The 19,144-nt window shown below is 39.7% G+C and overlaps 2 protein-coding genes across 2 annotated transcripts; both read right to left on the reverse strand.

Annotated features, from left to right (window-relative positions):
* Positions 1 to 602: 602 nt before the first annotated feature.
* Positions 603 to 7,555, reverse strand: slc35g1 (solute carrier family 35 member G1; the record flags this gene model as incomplete). The annotated part of the gene is made up of 5 exons (XM_079237339.1): positions 603 to 1,209; positions 2,541 to 2,737; positions 3,739 to 3,873; positions 5,045 to 5,225; positions 7,252 to 7,555. 5 exons carry the CDS (start codon positions 7,553 to 7,555, stop codon positions 797 to 799), a joined length of 1,230 nt encoding a protein of 409 aa, XP_079093465.1. The 3' UTR covers positions 603 to 796.
* Positions 7,556 to 9,733: 2,178 nt separating this feature from the next.
* lgi1b (leucine-rich, glioma inactivated 1b) lies at positions 9,734 to 18,831 on the reverse strand (the record flags this gene model as incomplete). The annotated part of the gene is given in 11 exon segments (XM_079214030.1): positions 9,734 to 10,083; positions 10,951 to 11,197; positions 11,571 to 11,791; positions 12,189 to 12,353; positions 12,524 to 12,693; positions 13,659 to 13,730; positions 16,058 to 16,129; positions 16,786 to 16,857; positions 18,374 to 18,445; positions 18,591 to 18,807; positions 18,810 to 18,831. Coding segments are annotated over 11 exon segments (1,680 nt in total).
* Positions 18,832 to 19,144: the final 313 nt, after the last annotated feature.

Here is a 19,144-nt window from a genome sequence, read left to right on the forward strand (position 1 = left end):
TCACACTTGGGAGCTGCCCAGAACAAGTTGCTGGTATCTGAGCAGCTCCACTAAGGGAAGCTGGAGGTTAAAGTTCCCTGCTTAAGGCACTTCAGATAACTGTGGATCGGATGATCTTGTTATATAATAAAGGGTGACAGAAGAAAAATAAAATCACAAAGGACAAAATTCCTCATGGATTGGATTAGGTTGGATCCAGGTATGTTCATATGTGGGCATTACAAGCAGTTAGACAGAGATCCCCGAGTGAATGTACAGCTGTTTAAGTAAAAACTAGGATTTTAGGATTATATTTTAATCTTTTTTGTTGTAGTTGTCTTTCTAATACACCATTTTGTTTTCAACAAAACAGTGCATTCAAGTGCTAATATTGCTTATTTGGTTTGCATTACATGTACCTCTTATTGACAAAGTGATTCTAGTTGTATTGCCAGCATAATTAGTATTTTTTTTGCAGATACTCACTTAATAATGCCTAGTGCGTACCACAATACAATTCAATATGTAGTATTCTTTTTTCTTTCAGTATACAATTATTGCCAAGTAATGTAACACAGTATGAATGGTCCCAATGCCGTAAACCTCTCTCTTTGGCTATTTTATTCAGGTTAAAGCAGACGTCAAATGGGACTGAGGATATTCTTCAAAAACTGTCCCATTATGTTGTAGACATTGGAGGTTTAAACCTCCTCACAGGTTCCCATGTAAGTAACAAGTAAAATACAGAAAAACATATAATAAAGGAAAGAAGTATAAATATGAATACCAAATTATCCTTTGTTGCTTCTTCTTCTTCTCAGCTCTTGCGAGAGTTGCTGTACCACTTCTGAAGCGCTACTCCACTCGTGCTCAACACTACGCACAGCGCCCCTCCCAGGCTCCACATGGTCGGTGCACGGTTGAAGAAAATAAATTGGAAAATGAATGCCAACACCACATCGATAGTCCTCATCAGGGCCACAGGTCCGGCCTTCTCAATCTGCAGGGCCTTTGTGAGGAAGGTCTGGCCGGCAATACCTAAAACAGCGATCAGCATCAGCAGCCAGCGATCACGGCCACAGTATGGGATCTTCCACTCCCCGAGGATGGTTACAGTGATGATGCACTCGATGAAACCGATGACAGCGTAGTACCAGACAGAGAGGTAGTAATGGACGCTCTTCCCCATCTTGCGAAGGATAACAAATGTAAAAGCAGCCCCAAGAGCTCCTATAATTAAATAAAAAATAAGAATGAATACAGCAGTCACAAGAATAATGAAAACCAATAAAAAAATAGACATATGAGACTCAACGGACATTTTCTAATCGACTGCTTCATACCTATTAAAGAAGTCTTTGTTGAAATATTTGAGTTAATCAACTTCAACTTGTTAATGCAAGTTTCTTCTGGTGGCTATCTGTGACCATTTTTCTCTGTGAATTAGCCCTCAATTCCACTTGCATTCTCTATTACTCTGATATTATCTGCCAGGATTTTTTTCTCAAGCACTCAGCTCTTGGATTTTAGATATGCACATAATTAAAAGATCTCTCCATTTTTTTCTTTACAGTGAAAGTGGCGGCATCGTTATGGCCACCTGCTCCGGTGCCAGGATGCCATTTGTGAGACATTTGCTGTGGAGGTCAACGTATTTCAAAATCGATTTCGGTGGCGAAAGGGGAATAAACACCGCTGTGGCTTGCTGAGGAGAGCGCAGATGCACTCCCTATTAAAAATAACAGCCTTTCTCTGTGTGATGCTGCACTTATGCATTTGATGTGAAAGTTGGGTAATTTACATATGAAAGAAGGAAGGATTGTGAAATGAATCATCAGATGCAGTGTGATGTTAAGAAGTTACATTGGACTGCGGAAGCAAAAATAAAACTTAGCCCAAAAGTAAAGCTCCTAATTCATTGGGACACATTTTGAGATGAGTGGCACAAAAGAAAACTGCTGCTTGCAGGTGTGAAGCTAGTTAAGTTAGGATTGTGACTTATATGCGATTCCTGCTCGCTAGAAAATTAAAATTCTAAAAAGCTAAAACTAGGTTTCCTGGCAGAGTGGCTTATGTCACTTATCTAAATCTGAAAATCCGAAAAGATCTGAAAGACCTTTTTGACTGGATAGAGACTCTCCAATAGTTGAACCACGATTAATTCAAAAAGACAGTGTTCCCCAGGTAACCTTGATGTTCCAGGAGATGTTACTCTGTTGCATTGACTACCCCTCGACGCCATGGTAATCCTGAGCTTTTTACGTGTTTAAAATAAACACTCTGACATAACAGCAGTCTAAACACAATTATCATCATACTTCCTACAACTTTTATTACATTTTTTGCTTTTTTACTTTTAAAAATGAACATTCTTAATTGTTTTTAATCTTGTTTTCATGCATTATGTTTTGATGCTTTTAATGGTTTTTTAGTCGTGAACCGCCTTGTTGTTGAAATGTGCTATACAAATAAACTTGCCTTGCCTCACAGAACAACAACAACTTTACCTATTAATTGTGGTCAAACTGTGATGTAAGTGCTGTGTTTACTGATCGTATCACCTGCAAAGGCAGCGATAGTCCCCTTGATGTGGTTGGCGTAGTTGCCCTCAATGCCACGCCGATGCTCGCCAAAGAGGAATGGTGGTCGGGCGATGAGGAGGACGCCACTGATGGTAAAAACAGTGAAGACGCAGTCCCAGATTGTACACTTCTCCTTCAGAAAGATCCAGGCCAGGAGGGAGGTAAAGACCGGATTACTGAAAGACACAGTTTTAGTAAGAGAGCGAGAGTGATAGAGGTGACAGCGTGGGAAAAAATGTAATAAATGTGTAGGTACAGATTATAAACAGGCAAGTTGAGAGCTGAGGTATCTCAGATCTTTAATCTTAAATTAATTAATGACAGATATTTCAAAGAGAGAGAGAGAGAGAGAGTTAGAAAGTGAGAAAGAAAGAGGAAGAGAGCAAGATTGGGGGAAAAGGTGACAGGCGAGTGTTTTGTTACAATTGTTAAATCAGAATGTTATACGTTTTATTTGGAAACACGTTTTATTTTGAAACAGGAAATGTCCTGTAACTTGTCAGGTGACTTATAATCAGGAAGTGAATAAGTGAGAACATGGCTCAGAACTGCTGTTTTCCAATCCAGTTGAGTCTGCCTGCATCTTATGCCTTTTGATGGTATCATTGGTATGTATTAATTTGTTTTATGATCGCAGATGATTATTTTTGTGACAATGTTTAGTTTTGGGAAGTTTTATGCACAAAGTCCATCGAGTCATTAATCCGCTATGACTGTTGGTAAAGTTCATATGACAGAATAAATACAAGTAAATATGAATAAATAGTTGATGATATGTTAAAATACAGTGGTTTACAGGAACATATGTAAGTAAATCACCAGTGAATACATAAAAAGTAGCGGTTAAAAACAAAGCAATGTATGTCAATGAAGAATCAGTATATTGACATTGTGTATGTGTAAGGTTAATGAGAAAGCATTTGATTTGTATTCATTATGCCTTTTGTGTGTTTTAGTTTTACTCTTTCTTACGTCAAAAAACCTGTGGACAACGGACAACTGTCTTCAGAGTCGTGATGTCAAGAAGGAGTTTGTCTAACTGCCAAGGTGTATCACAGCACATATACTGAGGGCAGCATAGCGAGGGAGGATAGAACATCTTTATATATAGAATATAGATAGAATATCTTTATATTCGTAATATCTCCACTAATCCACAATCAATTAAAGTTCCTACCTGAACATGATGACTGTGGCGTCCGCGAGCGGCATCTGCTGAACAGCATAGTAGAGCAGGATCATGGCATTGGAACCAATGAAGCCCCGAAGCACCAGATAGATACGTTTGTCTCTGGGACCAAGGAAACCTGTCCTGGAGGATCAGAGATATGAGGATGATGGATGATGGATGAATGAGTGACTGGATGGCTGGATGATTAGACTGACTGACAGAGGAAGTAATAAACTGAATTTCAGACAGGGGCGGACAGAGATAAATTGAGCAACAAAGTGAGCCGAGAGAAGACAAATGACTCGATGGCCAGATGGATAGGTGGGTAAGTGATGTGGAGATGACAGTGATAGATGCTCAGATGAACAGATTGGGCTGAAAGGAGAGGAGGAGAGTTGATTATGTAAAATGTACAAAGAAAAAATGACAAAGAAGGATGTAGGATGGATGGATGGATGGATGAAGAGGTAAATGAATGAATCGAAAAGTGGCGGCAGTCTTTGGGAACTGAGTTTATTTCTAAAGTGAACTGGTTTTCCATTCATCCATGCAAAAATGAAACAAGAAACAAGCTTGAGGAATAAATGGATAGAAAGCACATGTAATGGTTGTTCTTTCCCTTTGTGTACTATCTCTTAGTGGTTCAGTTCTTTGGATTACTTGTGTTTGATTATTATTGTATACATCGTAACATAATAGTTTCGCATGGCTTGTGATAAACATTATAGATATTCATATACATACATCCGTGGTGAAATAATGGACAACATATCGAAAACATGCACATGTGTCCACTACAAAGTGTGAGTTTTACAGTATTTTATTTTTAAAGTGGTTTATTAAATGTTGTTGCATTTAAGAACTGATGATCTGATAACCAGTGTAGGTGAAGATTATTCAATATGCTATTATTGATACAGAAAGTTTGCTAATTCATAATAATTGTAAGTTTATAAAAAGTATATAACTTCATTTGGGAAGGCTTTATTCAAAACTATCCCAACACTTCTCTATGTGCTATATATTTCCCTCAGCAGGGCTGAGGGGAATATGATAATAATTTTCCATGTCTCTCTGACAACTTCAACTGGATTGAGCAATGATTGTTTGTTAAGTCATGATACTAGACGATGAGGCATGAAAACACATGGCAGGGATATGGACTACCTCACCACTGAGCATATACATTGTTGGTTTAAAATAAAGACTGTTATGGAGTAAATGCATGTGTACATCTTAAACCTACCTGGGATTGAAGTTGTACCGTCTAACTGTGGCAATCTAAATGTTTGAGTTTCTCCATCATGCTTACTTGTGGTAGATGAGTAACGGCAGAGTAAAAAGCATCTGGAAGAAGCAGCGTATGGCGCTGATCTCTATGGCGTGGACTCCCTTGATGGATTTCACCAAGAGCGCAATGATGGAGAAGAAAACTGTGGCCAGCAAAGCATAGAACAAACCAAGACCTGGACATATCTTTGGTTTCTCTGAGTCTGAGAAAGAGAAGAGAAAAAGAAAAAAAGGAAGAGAGTCAAAGAACAGGTTTCAGTTGGGAGGATACCCTTAGAGGGGTATCACTATTTCACCTTAAAAATAGTGCTTTTTTGTAGACCTGTCACAATAATTACTTTATCCACTTTTGGTATATTATATGGATATGACCTCAATCATTTTTTCAAACATTGATATTGCCCGTTGTGTTTACATGCGTGTTTCTTTACTTAAGAATGTCACCAACATTTGAGCAACATGAGGCCAGAATAAACAGCAGGCTTTTTCCATTATAACACTCAGGCCTTGCGCAGACTTTAAATGTATCTATCAACAAAGCCCAAGAGTCCATTTTTATTTATAGAGCGTATTTATTGGTTGTGTAGTTTTATTCTATTTATGTTTTAATATTTTTTTCACATTCCAATTCCAATTTGGAATTTCCAAGTTTCTTGTTTTCTTAACAGGTTGACTTTTATTCTTATGTCTTAATCATTTAAGTGAACATTGTTTAACGCTATTATTTCTGGAACAATATTTTGTCCAACAAAATTAGTTGTGACAGGCCTACTCAGTGTGTCGTGCTTATGTTGATACAGTAAAAGCAGGACGGAGCAGTGCAGTTAAAATTAGGTTATTGTACTCTATGTGGCTTGGGTACAAAATTCAGAAGAAAAAGACACAAACAAAAAGTCTGCAAAAGACAGCGGTGCAGTGTTTGCAAACCCTGCCGGCAGAATAATAAACTGATATGCTTGTGGAGATTAAATTCCAACCTCAGGACACTCAAACATCTTTCTTTGTATTTTTCCACAATGAGTGGCCTAATCTCCATTTCATTTATCATATTCAGGATTAGTTTTGTTAACCTTGCACCGAGCCAAAGACATCACTTTTTTTGTATTCTTAGTTCCACTACCCTGCCAACTAGACACACAGGGTTATTATTACAGTGTTAAATTACTGTATTAGCATTACTCTCGTTTTTTTATTACAATTTTCTTGTAATCATTGACTTGGACAATATAATGTAGTAAAACATTATATGATCATATCATCACTGTATTATTCAAGCAATAATTAATTTCTGTCTATCTTTCAGAGTGATAAAACGTACACTTATGAAATAAAGAGAAGATCTACGCATTTATTGTCTGGTAGGACACTAGTCCTCAGGCGTTCTTCAGCTCTGTGACTTGCCACATTTTTCACAAAGACACACAAAGGAAAACTGGTCCAAGGGCATCGAGTGCATTTCTCACTTCCTTGTAAACTTCCAAATAAAGCTAAATCACCATTCTTCCTCATACAGATGGGAATACCCTTCGATACTCTCACACGTCTTTTGTTAATTGGCACTTTCTTATTTATTGTGTGTGCAAAAGGATAGTCAGATCACCACTGTAGCCTTAGGGATGGTAATGTTTGATTTGTCGTCTTCTTTAAGATCTGCATTATGCTTAAAGCCACAGGTGTGGTGACACGGTAAAAGTGCACAGTCATCTTTCCTCTTTAAGGATGATGCAAATGTTAAACTGGTTTACAGCAGTTTATCTTTATCTGCATCATATTATAGTTATTATTAGGCATACAATGTATTTTAAGATATATGGACCACCATCAAATAGTACAGTTTTATTCTAAAATCATTTAAAAAAAAGTGTACAATACGGCGCACTTCTACTGTGACATAAAGCATGTAATGAAATTACATAATTTGTGCCGGGCCCTAAAGGAAAAGAAAGGGCTTTTTGTCTGTGTCAAGGGGCTTTTTTTCTTTCAGCTACTTCCCTGCTAATAGGCTAATAGCCTCCACGTGATGTCATCAGATATTACCGATACATGACGCTGCACTCTTGTATAACGTGAAGGAAGCTATTGCTTCTCAGGCTACTCGTCACCCTCTATGTATGTGTGCAAGTGCGTGTGTGTATCTTCTATCCATCACAAAGTGCACGTGAGAAAGGAGACACGTTATCGCCTCGGGTTAGATGCCGCTGAACCCGCAAAGTGCGCGCGCGCCTCTACCTTCACCTGCTGCGTCTCCGCCTCGGGCTGCGAGGCTGCTTCTGACGCAGAACGCCGGCGGGCAGAGCGTCTTCCTCTCGCCTCCTCCTCTCGCTTCCTCAGCATCGTCGCTGCAGTCACACGACACGCGGCAGTTGCTCTGCAAGTGGACCCTCGCTGCCGTGCGTTTATCCTCGTCGCTCTCGTCGTCGTCGTCGTCGCCGCCGCTGTTCGTGCTATGGCTGTCAACTTTGTGAAACACGACGGTGACGCCGTCCTCTAAGGACAAAGAGCGCTCGTGTGCGCAGTGGTTACGGTCGGCCATGGTGAGATGTGACGGCTGAGCGGCAGCATGCCTCGGACAGAGTGCCGTCTGCTTCCTCCGGTGCTCTGAGTGCCTGAGAAGACAAGGTTAATGACTAACCTTGGTGGTAGCAGACCCAAGTCCCATGCGGTGGTTACTTTACCCACAGGGGGGCAGAACTGAACCCAACGCTACTCTGCTCGACAACTAAAACATTGCCCAACGTTTACGCCCATAGCAGAGGGAGGCAGTTGAGATGTGGACTAACCGAAACTCAGTGTACCCACATTTGGACCGACGTATTTATGGGAACACGTGTATGTCCGTTATAGTATTACAAGAAGTGTTAAAGCTCTTAGTGTTAGATGATTATGACTTTACATTTTTTGTTTTCGCCCAAAACGTCCAATTATCATAATCATGTTTGATTAAGTCAGAGTTAGCATGGGACAGATTTACTGTAAATTAATACATATTAATAATTAAAAAAAAAAATTATACTGGTGACTCAACAACACAAATAATTGCATCCGCGATTTAACATTTTAGTATTTTATTACCACTGTGCTGTACATAAAATACAAAGAGCAAGATGACAAATGAATGGCTATTGTCCTCTATCCTTATCTAACTAGATTAGACTGACACAAGTAGAAGCCGACACTTGCAAAAGTAGCATGTTACACAGCGTTTCAGGAGGTGATCCATATCTACACTAAATTCTATATCTATGAAAAATAAAACACTGAGTGTGGTCCCCTCTACATACAAAAGCAATATCACATACATTATTATTACACCGTATTGTAAAAACGTAAACATTATATTTGGCAAATCAGTGAAGTTGTTAATTGTTATCCTAATTCAGTTTCCTTTGTGTCAGAAGAGGACCGTGTGAAAGCACAGGTACCAGGTGCTGCACAGTGGTTGGCTTTTTAGTTGCGGAGTAACAACAATGGTGTTGTGAATGAGGGAGAAAAGGGGCAAGTGCAGTGAAAGAGGGAGGGATAGTGGGCAGACACAGTGGGATGCTTCTAGCGAGGCATTCATCAGGAATCACCCTGTGAGTGTCTGCATCATTGCTTAACTTATGGTCATAGAGTAGAAAGGACAGAGAAGGTGTTTTTTTTGCGGTTTCTCACAGTGTTTAGTGGATTCTTTTATATATTAGGGTCCCTTCTTTAAGTTGTAAGTAATTACAAAAGACCGATAGGTTGACTAGCTACTAAATTGGGCTGGAAGAATGTACATAGTCCTCAACAAGTAGTTCAACCCACATTTGGTTGGAAGCTTGTATTATTCTCAAGCTCAAGTCTTAAAAACTACCCCTGACCTTGCCAACTACACCGATTTGCTGCTGTTACATTATGAAGCTCGGATTAGATTCAATTCAAAAAAGATTTTTGCTAATTGTCTGTCTTCTACAAGTCTAACAACCCTGACTTTAAAACCGGTGAGTCACGTGACCCATTGACCCATCTAATCTCTTGTAATGACATTTTACTTTGAAGTCAATTTTCCTGAAATGCTTTGTTGAATAAAAGAAGACGTCAATTAAGACAAGTTTTGTTTTTGTGTTCGTAGTTTTTCAAGACAAAAAAAACACTCAAGAATGTTTCCCTATTGGACTATTATCGCGTGATTGTTAGCACTAACAAACTCTTTAAATCTTTCCTACAATAGAAATAAAAATGCATGGAGTTGAAATGAAGAGACATATACTTCAATATCTACTAACTACAAGAACACCTGCATGGTACAATAAAAGACAAAAGCAATGATTTCATAGCTTGTTTTTCCTGAAAGATAGTCAGTTCGCACTCTACGTGTTTTCAAATGAGATTAAGGCATTTCCAAATAGTGAGGAATCAAGATGGAAATATAAGGAGTTTATCAAAATGAAGTAGTTGCAGCAGGTTTGCCAAACATAGGCATCAGGGACTGTGTAGAATGTATTTTCAATGACAAGGAAATGATGTCAGACCTCATTGATCATCAAATGTAGGAATTTCAACCACTTAATCTCAACCTAAAGGTCCTGAACTGTATGTGAAATATCTCTTGAGATGGTTTGAGCTTGAAACTTCCCTTTCTTTAAACTTAGGTGTGAATTGCTGGTGGATTCTAGCAAGACTGATAAGTTCAACACAATCACAGAAGAGAGCATTTACATAATTTATCCAAAATTAGACGAGGAGTTTAATTACTCAAATCGATCATGAGGTGCTCATATATCTGAGTTTTCCCCTTGAAGCTGGATGCGAGCAGGAACACGCGGTCGTCAATGGAAACCAATGAAAATGCTCGAGGCGCCTGGATATTCAGCTCCTGAGATGGGACAAACTGGCCCCTCTCGGTGTCCCATTGGTAGACCTGCGTCAGTGAATAATCACTGCCCAAGATGGCGTACTGCCAGTTGCCGATGGAGACAGGCTGGAACACCATGGAGCCACGCGAAGGAAATGTCTGGACCTCCTTGAACATGGCACCCTCCCAGCGCATCACCTTGGAGTCCCCGATGAATCTTGTCAAGCATATGAACAGCTCACCTTTGAAAAGATTTAATGGACTATTTAGTTTACACTTTAAGCTACTAAATCTGGATAGAAAAACCCGTTGTTTGCATTGTTCTAGCTGATAATATAAATCGTTATATTCTGTAGATATTCTGCATTTCATTATTCTTATGTCTATTAGAGTTCAGGTTGTGCGAGGTCAGTTTAACAAATACTTTCTGAGAAGTTTCTGTGAGAACAGTCCGGTTGTCTGTTCCTCAAGGTTGCACGCTTTGCACCACAACACCCACACCTGTTTATCAGTATTTTGACATTAGGGAAGCAGACCGGTCGTTGCACGTTCCAGCCTTGTGAGAAAAGATGAGAACATGATTCTCCTCCTCTTAGACATGTTAGAGCCAATAGAAATGTTAGATGTTCATGATGGAAAACCGTGTATTAAAGAGCCGAACTTCCGGCTGTTCGGGGTGTTTTTGGACGGTTAACCTGCGTGTTGACTGGACGACTCCCTGCTATCGCGATTGCAGCATTTGTTACTCTACTTGTGATCAAGGAAAATAAATTCAGAGAACGAGAGAAGTTGTTCGACTAAATTCTTCCGGACGCTACACCAGGCATCCAATAATTAGTACGCGTTAACATAGCTCTTAGCACAGTTCGCTTCGAGCCGCCGGCTCAGCCACCTCCATGTTGAGAGCCCTGTGGAGGCAATAGACCTGCTCTGGATTCTGTATCAAGCACCTTTCGTCTTGCATAAAACACAATGTAAAAAACATCTCTGAGTTGGTACTGAGATTCTATAGGATTAGAGATTGTGTTCAGTGTGCACAATGTATATTCAGTCAGTGCAAAAATAAACCCTGTGTGCACATACACTGCTATTCAAGCTGCAGCTCTCACCTTTGACCCGGAAGTGTTTGACAGAGAAGACGTCCTCCATGTCTGGTATGTCAGTCCTGCGCTCAAACTGTTTCTGGCTCTTGTTCCACTGGTAGACAACGGGCCTCTGGGAGCTGCTAGACAAGATCAGGTGGGGTTTGTTGGAGATCTCCAGATATTCTACATCGGTGTCGCGGAACCACGGGTGGAGCGACTGGTGGGAGTAGAAGCCATTGCCGTTCCATTTGTACACTGTTGTGGAGCCCGCCTACGAGAAGAACATGTGCAGAATGTCAGATCAAGTTGTGCAAAAGCTACACAGAGATTTGTGCTTGTGTCTGAGCATAAGGCCAAAGATGTTTGTGTGTGTGTCCGCCTGGCTGTGTGTGCGCCTGAGTGTCCCCAAACATATGTGAGAGCATATGCAAACATTTGGCAAGGCCAGGGTAATCATCCGGAGCAGACTCGGACCGACACGCTTCTACGAAGGACACCAGGGGGAATGGCTGACACGATGGGAAGAGGAGCTTAAAGGAGCAGTAAACGCATCCAGGGGCTGGACACAACAACAGACACACCTGCACAATAAAATGTAATCGCATCAAGTGCTTTTGAATGTCTGAGAAGCAAAAGTAGGCAACCTTAGAGCTGTCCGCGATGACAAAGAAAGACTCTCCGTCAATCAAGAACGTCTCAATGTCGTTAGGTTTGCGAATCTTCAGGATGTCAATGTCTTGGATCTTGATGAACTTGTGGGCGGAAGTGTCGCGCTTGTAAATGTGCGAGCCCCCGAACAGCTGGGCCACGATGACAAAGAGGTGGTTGTCAATCACCATGGGCTTGCAGACCACAGTGGAGGTGCCTGAACAAAAATAAAAAAGAAGACATGTGAAAATATATATATATATTTTATACTTCATATTTTAAGGTACTTTGTATTTTTTTTTTTTACAGCTAACGAGAAATAAATCCCTTGAATATAAGAAATAAAAGTAATTAACCATGCATCTGACAAAAAAAGATGAAACAAGTAAATAAGTTGCCAGTCAATCGTGTCAACCATGAATTCAGCCCAACAAACAGATTTCAAACAATATATTGAAAGGGTTCTATACATAGTGTTTCTTAAACTTGGATCTAGACTTACTAAACATATTATTATTATTTAAATAATAAAATGTGTTCTCTTTAACCATAACACATTTTCACAGGATTCCCCCATAACATCGATGCGGCTCTTTGCTGGTTTATTAACTCACTTTCAATGGTGTCATAAGTTCTGAAGGTCATTTCAACGTGATCCCATTCCAGGAAGCTGCACGTCCCAGCAAACGGTTGGGCAAACACAACATACTGGTCTTCCCCAAAGGTGAAGGACCCCACCGAAATGGACTCAAACTTCAACGACTGATAGGAGGCAAACTCTGAAAAGTATGACATGGTGATTCAAATGTTGTCCTTTATCTTTAAATAATCCTTTCATATTGATACATTCTTCCATAAACTGGGAGGATGAACACAGCATAACATTTACGCTTTATTCTTCGCACTTGTGGATGAGAACATGGAAGGCAAGAGTGATAGCAGGTGATACCTGCTATGATGCAGTCGAACGAGTGTGGCAGCAGGTCATTGATCTTCTTCCCCTGGTGAGCAGGTGGACCGCTGCAGTAGATCTGGTCCAGGGTGGCATTAGTGTGGTGCATCCACTCCACCAACCACTTGAGCTTGCAGTCGCAAATCAGGTTGTTGCCACGCAGATCCCTACATGTACAGGCAGATCATAAGGGACATCAGTTGATAGATTTGTTAAGACATAACATCATAAATATTTACTGTTGAAACATATTTTCTGGCTTTTTATTTCCAATCCCTGTTCAGCTTTTGCTTGCTGTTCCCCCGTCTGTCTCTCCCCTACTTTGCTACACTTTGGCTTCATGCCAGGAAAGCAGCAACAAGTGTCCTATCTCCTGAGTAGTCTCTGCTCGTCGCCCACTTTCAGTCTGAATTAGCTTTGACCTTGTTGTCCACACACACACACACACACACGCACACACACACACACACACACACACACACACACACACACACACACACACACACACACACACACACAAAGGCAATTGTCTAATTATGTTCTCTGTAATTTACTTGTTATTTACTCAAACATTCTAACCCAAGTTTTCCTCTTCTTTACCTTTTGCCATTACAGCAAGGAATAGCTTCTTTTACAATGTTCTTACTCTGATTCTTCTTCCCTCTTTTACTCCTCATTGTGCTCTTTTTTTCTCTCACAAATTCTTACTTTTACACCCCCTGTTTTATGGGGGATTTCCTATTTTTTCCTTTTGTTCCAACTATGCCCTCATAACATTTCTGCATTTATCCACAGTTAAAAAAAGAGGGAGGAAGAAAAAGAAAGATTTTGCTCAACATTTGCTAAAAGCCTTTTCCTACCCCAAAAAATATTAGAGTTCTATCGGTCCACTATTCTTTGGTACGTGACTATTTCAGATTAAATACCAATCAAGACAATTAAATTGTTTATTAAAAATCAAGTTAGAGTTGATTCCTAACTTTAACCGTACCCACATTAATCAACATAAATAAATCAGAAAATAGATTAATTAACTAATCCACTGATCCAAATTCCTTGTATGTGTAACGCACTTGGCAAAAAACAGTTCCGATTGTGATTGTGATTCTGATAGCGCCCTGGGTGAACTCACACTTTAGTCAAAGCCTCCATGCCCTTGAAGACATCTTTTGGCAGTGTCTCGAGGTTGTTGTACGCCAGACTTCTAATGAACAAAGAGAAAAAAATAATACAAACATTGATTGAGTTAGGGGGAGTCTGTCCCCAGTCTCTACACATAATAGACATTGACTTATTACATTGCGTCAGTTTTCTTTCTTCTGTTAGCCAGATTGACTTGAGCAAGAGTACAATAAACTAATTCAAACAAAATTACTAGCAATCAAATGTAATGAAGGCCCAAGCTCAGACAATATTTATGAGACAATGCAACAGCAAATAATAAATAGAGGGGAATATCCTTCTCGAAATGCTGTCAAGTGAATGATATATATCTACCGGCCAGTTAAAACCAACCGTACAGAGACTTCGTTTGAGAGCGAGAGAGTAAACTCCAAACCAGAAAGTGAAGTAAATGAAATGAAATGTCAGCGTAATTCATGAAGACTGAATTATTTATTTGAGAGTTGGTTTTCCAGAGAGAGGGAGGCATGTTACTTTGAATTTGTGTACGAATGCACTCTCGAAACAGATGTGGGATGGAGTAAGGTGGACAGGGGTCCAGCCTGGGCCCTTTAATAATGTATAATAATGTATATAATGTAGGTAACACATTTAAAATTATCTCTAATAATGTGTTCATTCGTCATTCTTTGTATAAAAGGTTGACTTTCCTCAAAAACAAATGAAGGTATGAAACAGGAAAATATCACTTTATCCCATCATGTGGCTGCATTTTACAATGTGAGTCATGAACTGGTCTAATTTCTTATAAATATTCGGTTATACAAAAAACTAAATTGATCTTCGCGTCTAACTCTTGGCCAGAAAATGAATATGGGTATTTCCCAAAATGTTGAACTATGACTAACTTAACTAAGGGCTTTTTTTTCTTAGAACATTAATACCAGCCTTTCTATAATTGCAGAATAAATTGCATCATTAGGTCAGAATGTCAGTGTCTGCTTTCTCTCCAAGAGACACGAGAGGGATAACATTTACTCTTGCATTGATTATTCCCTCATTAATGCAATGTTTGCTGCAACAGTCATCAAGGAAACATTTCCTCTGATGAGGAATTAGCTTTGATCAGACAAGTCGCTGTCAATACCTATCAGTGCTCAAGGCATAATGAATGCAGACTAACAATCTTATGGCTATGTTTGGTTCAATGTGTGCGGTAATCCTTTTTGCAAAAGCATTAATGGTGGAAAACTGCTGTTGATGTGTTTATCTTTTTCCTTTTGATCAATCCCAGTTAATTGATTCTCTGAGAGCCACTGATGTTGTAACTAACCCCAATATTTGCAGTTTCATTCATGCTTCTTTGTCTTATCATCAGAGCGATACGTTCTCCCACCAAAAACATGCATGGATAAATGCTGATAAATTGTTTTGCTTTCATATTTGAGTTATTTCCTCTACAGTACAAACTGTCCTAAATTTGAAGATGTGATGGAAGAGAGTAAAAAGTCACCCTTCCATTCATGCATCAAATCAAAAACAAGGAGGAACACAAGTAAGCAAACATTTGGCTGCACTGCATCGACTCAAAATGTGTTAAGAAGGATTTGTCCGATACTTTGGAGACAGATTATAGGTCAGTCCGTGTCAGGTTACAGTTCAGTTATATTTAGTCTCCACCTACAGGTCACTCCCTTTCTCATTTATCTTTAGTTTTGGCAAGCTCAGCAGTCTAGAAACATAGAATAATGTTTTGTATGTCAACATTTTCGTTTACATAATTTCTGTAAACAAGAGATGCTACCTTCCATAAATACCATAAACACAGATTATCACAATAACACAATCACAGCAGTCCGCAATATATAAATGGGCACTGCTGCTCACATTAGTGAACATATAAGCTATATGACATCTAAAGCCACACAATCATTCATCTTGCTCTGCCAAAAATATGTGAGGAACCACTCTGCTGATCCACTGAGGCAATGTGACATCCAGATCTGCCCTTCAGCAATCTGATCCAGCTGCACCTTCAGCCTTGGACATCACTACCGGCAACAGCACTTCTGCCTACCTTTGCATTTCAGACAATGACAAAGTGATACAGAGAGAGTGTAGCAGGAAATTGATGCACAGTTTATGTTAGAATGACATGAATACTAATAATCTCTTAACTCTCCCCCAGAGAAATGACTTAAACAGTACATGTGAAAGTGGTGCTCTCATTGTGAATGATTAGGGGTAAAGATAAAGTTATGAATTATAAAAGGGGGAGAAAGGAAGGAAGGAGGAACAGAGGCAATGAGGCAAGTTCCCTTTGGCAGGAATAAAGGATGAAGGAAAGAAAGATGAAAGAAAGATAAAAACTGTTTTCCAACATGGCCACCACAGAACCAAAATACTTACAGATGTATCAGCCCTTTCAGACCCCGGAAAGCATATGGGGATATCGATGCAATTTTGTTATTTTCTATAAACCTGTGAATGAGAAGAATTTCAATTAGCATATTTTTTATAGATTAGGGCTAACAGTATGACAGTAATCCTTCACAAATACCAAATATATTGTGACATTAAAAACGGAAATCTTGTAACTTTCTGCATGTCTTCCCCCTTTGCAGTTGTGAGCGACGGACCGTAGTAATGAAGGGTTGTGTGGAAGACCCAAACTTTATTTCTAAATGCATACACTGTCTACAGATCAAGTATCCAGTCCCAGAAAAACATGTCAGAATGAATTACTTTAAAGCCCCTCCACAACCAAACGGGTGTTTTCCATTAGGTTGGGCATTACATGAGGTCAGCAAACGTTTTGTACTAATAAGAATCATAAAGATGTAAATCCCCCTCCCCTCATCAGGCAACATAAGTGATAAAACATGTGTGCGGGCTTTAAAATGCAAGCATTCATGCCAATATTGCTACATTTATTGTATGTGGTTTGTTAGTCACTACAATAAAGGTTTCAAATTGGAAATGTGAAGTTGGTTTGATTGATGTTCATTGGTGTATGCCAGTCCGTTCATATTGGTGTAATACAGAAAGTATGCAACTGGGTAACTGTTTGTGTATTTTACCTCCCTAACCCACACAAATATAAATGAGCCGTTCATAAATTAAAGATAAATACTTACAGGTATTCAAGATGTGGTAAACCCAGGAACGCATCCTCATCAATTAGGTCCAATGCATTTGCTGTGAACAATCTGTGAAAAAGAAACCCTGTAAGAATAGTATCACAGTTCCCACAGCGCTCTTAAATACTTAAATTGTTCATGTTGCATAACTCAAAGGTGGACTGGTCTGAACTTGAAGACATTCACAGTAAGCAGGAAATGTTAAGATGTTGAGAAACTGTTTGGTACTAAAACTTGGCATTTTGTCTTACTAATCGAACCTAATTTAATCATATTGATTTATTATCACCTAATATCAACACCAATACTCTAATTTCCAATCAGAGGATAAGAAGGATAGAGTTACTGTAACAACAGACAACAGACTCATTCAGCATTCATGCTCACAGAGTGAATGCAATTAATAAAAGAGAAATGGCAGATAACTTCTATGTTTTTCATGAAATGAATGCGAGAGAGGAATGGATTCCTCCTCCCACATGTTTCTGAGTCACACGTTAAACCAGAAGTGTAAGAATAGTGTCCAACAAGAATATAGTGTGGACCTCATCCACATTAAATCCTTTTTATGACAACTTATATAGTTTTTTTTACGTCAAAGCGCTGTAAATCCAGTGGAACAGTTTGTCCATAGGTTAAAACCATATAATTCCAAGATGTCAAAATGCAGGAAATATAACTCTCCTTGTTTATTTCCCAGTGCACGCTCAGCAAACCAGTGACAGAGGCATTTTACACTCACAATGTTGGCAACAGAGAAGCCCCATTGATTAAGTAAAACTATAATGGAGGTTAAGAGACTTCAGGTCACCTTGGCAGTGAATAATGACAGAGGGGACGATGCCACTCGTTTATTTTCCCCAGTTAAATCTACTCTCCTTCTGGTCAAAAGCCTCCATGCACATCCAGACTGATTAAGTGCCATCTGAGCATATGGAAGAAGCGACGCCAAGAACAATGTTTTGCCGAGACAAAGTGATGCTTTGTGACAGCGTGCTGTTGTGTGCAATACACTGAAGCAAGTGGGATTAGAGAGCACAGTTAAGTCTGACCCTACTGTAAATTAGTGGATTTGCAATAACAAATTGCCCAATAAACTCTAGTCTGCTCCAAATGTATAATATTAGATGTCATATGTCAAAGAAATGGCGAGATAAACTCCATAGTTATGTGTGTAATTATACTGTTGTTCCTCTTTTTTTCTAAGCGCTGTCTTTTGGGTAAAAAAGAACATGTTCATTATTTATCTGTGCCTCTCTATCTTCCAAGCACACACACACACACACACACACACACACACACACACACACACACACACACACACACACACACACACACACACACACACTGCTCCTCTCTCCCCAGCCCCTGCTGTTAGTTGCTGTAGCCATGTGGTCTATTGCATAATCCTGACACCATTAAAGAGAATCCCCCTTTAAATCTGCATATCAGCATTCACAGAAGTCCTCTGGGGAGCTCCTGCCTCATTATTTGATTCTGTAAAACACTGAAAGTGGATATACACATAGATAGATAGATAGATAGATAGATAGATAGATAGATAGATAGATAGATGTGTACTCACAGCAGTTGCAGGGCAGGCGTGTGAACAAAGCTTCCTCCTACGATTTCAGTAAATCCAGATTTGACAAAAGATCTGAATGAATAGAGCATATGAAAAGGAAATTTACCTGAAAGTATACTAAAGATGCAAATATACACTCAAAGGAGTATTTCCATAAGCTTTCCTGACAATTAACAACAATAACATCAAGAGTATATTCAGGTGCAGGGCCACTTACAGTGAAACGACGTCGGGAGGGAAAGTGTGAGGCACGGATAGGACATTCTCACACAGGGCATTGTCTTTGGTGCAGGTACATCCAGAGGGGCATCTGGCCGGCCTCACTCTCCGTCCGTCTGCAAACACAAAGCTGACAGCGGCGACCCACACCAGGAGCGTCCATCCTTTCCATCCTCCCACTGCTCTGCCCGGGTATCCCATTCCTTCCGTCCCGGTCGAGTAGTATCACTCCTGCACATGCAACTTCTCTGCAAAATCCTCCACGATTTGTAAACCCCAGATTTGAAAGTGTTTCTATTTTTGTTTAATATGTGTTTCTGCCTTGTTTGTTTTAACGACAGAAGCGGACGTTGTTGCGCTCCGATGCAGGCTTCTGTCTATGCTCCTTGCGTCTCAATAGGAAGGCACCAGTCCAGCGGATTCGTTCTGCAAGGGCGCCGGATTACAAATGCGGGACCGACAGGACATGAGAACAGAGTTTCAGATTTTTGTCACGAAAAGGAATCATTAAAAAATGATCATAAAACACGCTGCAAAAAATGTGGTTCGCTT

Source organism: Taurulus bubalis (genome assembly GCF_910589615.1).
Source record: "Taurulus bubalis genome assembly, chromosome: 2".
NCBI lineage: Eukaryota > Metazoa > Chordata > Actinopteri > Perciformes > Cottidae > Taurulus > Taurulus bubalis.